The sequence below is a fragment of the Littorina saxatilis genome, linkage group LG6 (assembly GCF_037325665.1).
Source record: "Littorina saxatilis isolate snail1 linkage group LG6, US_GU_Lsax_2.0, whole genome shotgun sequence".
Classification (NCBI taxonomy): Eukaryota; Metazoa; Mollusca; class Gastropoda; order Littorinimorpha; family Littorinidae; genus Littorina; species Littorina saxatilis.
In genome coordinates, this window is record NC_090250.1 from 35,598,086 (window position 1) to 35,600,311 (window position 2,226).

Here is a 2,226-nt window from a genome sequence, read left to right on the forward strand (position 1 = left end):
AATGAAACTGAACGCAATGCAATGTTTCAGCAAGACCGTAGCATCGTCAGTCCACCGCTCATGGCGAAGGCAGTGAAATTGACAAGAAGAGCGGGGTAGTAGTTGCGCTGAGAAGGTTAGCACGCTTTTCTATACCTCTCTTCGTTTTAACTTTCTGAGCGTGTTTTGAATCCAAACATATCATATCTATATGTTTTTGGAATCAGGAACCGACAAGGAATAAGATGAAAGTGTTTTTAAATTGATTTCGAAAAAACAAATTTGATAATAATTTTTATATATTTAATTTTCAGAGCTTGTTTTTAATCCAAATATAACATATGTATATGTTTTTGGAATCAGCAAATGATGGAAAATAAGATGAACGTAAATTTGGATCGTTTTAGAAAAAAATAATTTTTTTTACAATTTTCAGATTTTTAATGACCAAAGTCATTAATTAATTTTTAAGCCACCAAGCTGAAATGCAATACCGAAGTCCGGGCTTCGTCGAAGACTACTTGATCAAAATTTCAACCAATTTGGTTGAAAAATGAGAGCGTGACAGTGCCGCCTCAACTTTCACGAAAAGCCGGATATGACGTCATCAAAGACATTTATCAAAAAAAGGAAAAAAGTGTTCGGGGATATCATACCCAGGAACTCTCATGTCAAATTTCATAAAGATCGGTCCAGTAGTTTGGTCTGAATCGCTCTACACGCACGCACGCACGCACGCACGCACGCACGCACACACGCACGCACACACGCACACACATACACCACGACCCTCGTTTCGATTCCCCCTCGATGTTAAAACATTTAGTCAAAACTTGACTAAATGTAATGATAAGAAACCAATAACACACACACACACACACACACACACACACACACACACACACACACACACACACACACACACACACACACACACAAAACAAGCAGACAAGTTCTTGGAGAAGAAGATTTGACCCCCCAAAAAACACAGTTGAGGTTTTCTCGCTTTACTCTTCAGTGTCCTAGTTTACATTCAAATGGAAATTATTAAAACCTGCAGCATAGGGGATGACACCGCAAGCAGTATTAATCAGCGAAATAACATAGACTGTAACACAGGTATGGAATGCGTAAACGCATAATTCTTTACAAATACATTATTATCAAAATCACAACAACAAGTAAAGGCAATCTGTACGTTTGAGTCTACTAACTGTCATCTCATATATGACAGTACTCGTCCGACGTCTCCGTTCTTAACTGTTGTCCATTCTTACATTGTGTCCTTCATTTTCCTCGTAACATTGTACAATCTGATTTGAACGAAAATCGCTTCAACTTACGGTACAAATAAGTCTTTCAACGTAACCTTCTGTTTAGACTTACCCTCATCAAACTAGTACCACTATTACAACTACAAGAACACACCTACTTTTCACAGTAGATATAACGGAAATCTAACCAATAATTGTATTTTATACAAGGTTGAATTTGTATTTAAAAGCTACAGTTAATTTCTCGGAGTGGGTAGTGCATTTCTCCAACCAGACCTTAGTTGCTGAGACAGAGAGGTGGCCAGGTCCTGGAACGCAGGGACCTCCGCCACGTTGACGTCCTCGTCGGGATCACTGCTGTAGATGTACAGCTCCCGGGCGTACACCTTGCTCCAGTCAGCAGTGAAGGTCGTGTGGTTGTAGGCGATCCACTCCGTGTAGCGATGACCGTCTGTGCGCATCGTGTAGCCCATGATGGGTGTGTTCGGCGCTTCATTCGATGGCACTACCTTCGACCTCGGGTACTGGCTGAAGACGGCTGGTTTCCATGACGTCAGGCTTCCCGTGGATGACGTCAGATTCTTGATGATTGGCACGAGGCTGGCTCCCTCTGTGCAGAAAGCGACGTCCAAAGAGTTGTCAGGACAGGTTGAGGGAATATCTAACCCTGCGAGCTCTGAGATGGTGGCGTACAGATCCACAGCCTCCACCAGTGACTCGCTCACAAGTTCTGGTTGCTCAAGAGGCGGTTGACGTCCAAAGCTTTTGTCTAGCGCGTCGTGGAAGGGGAACTTTTTGCCGGCAGGGGCTTTCTTTGAGGTGACACCGGGAACGTGGACTAGCATGGGAATTCTGGTGGCGATGTCAAAATTGGTGTGCTTGCACCATTCTCCGTGGTCGCCTAACTGCCAGCCTGGAGTAAAAAAAGAGGAACAAGAAAATCTATTATGTACAGAATAGTAACAAACACTAA

At 42.7% G+C, this 2,226-nt stretch overlaps 1 protein-coding gene across 1 annotated transcript in view; it reads right to left on the bottom strand.

The window, feature by feature from the left end:
- Positions 1-970: 970 nt before the first annotated feature.
- The window catches only part of LOC138969105 (iduronate 2-sulfatase-like), a 7,325-nt gene continuing 6,069 nt past the window's right edge, over positions 971-2,226 (bottom strand). The window contains exon 8 of the mRNA XM_070341815.1: positions 971-2,166. Within this exon, the coding sequence (XP_070197916.1) occupies positions 1,490-2,166 (677 nt within the window). The 3' untranslated portion in view covers positions 971-1,489. The remainder of the gene's footprint in view (positions 2,167-2,226) is intronic.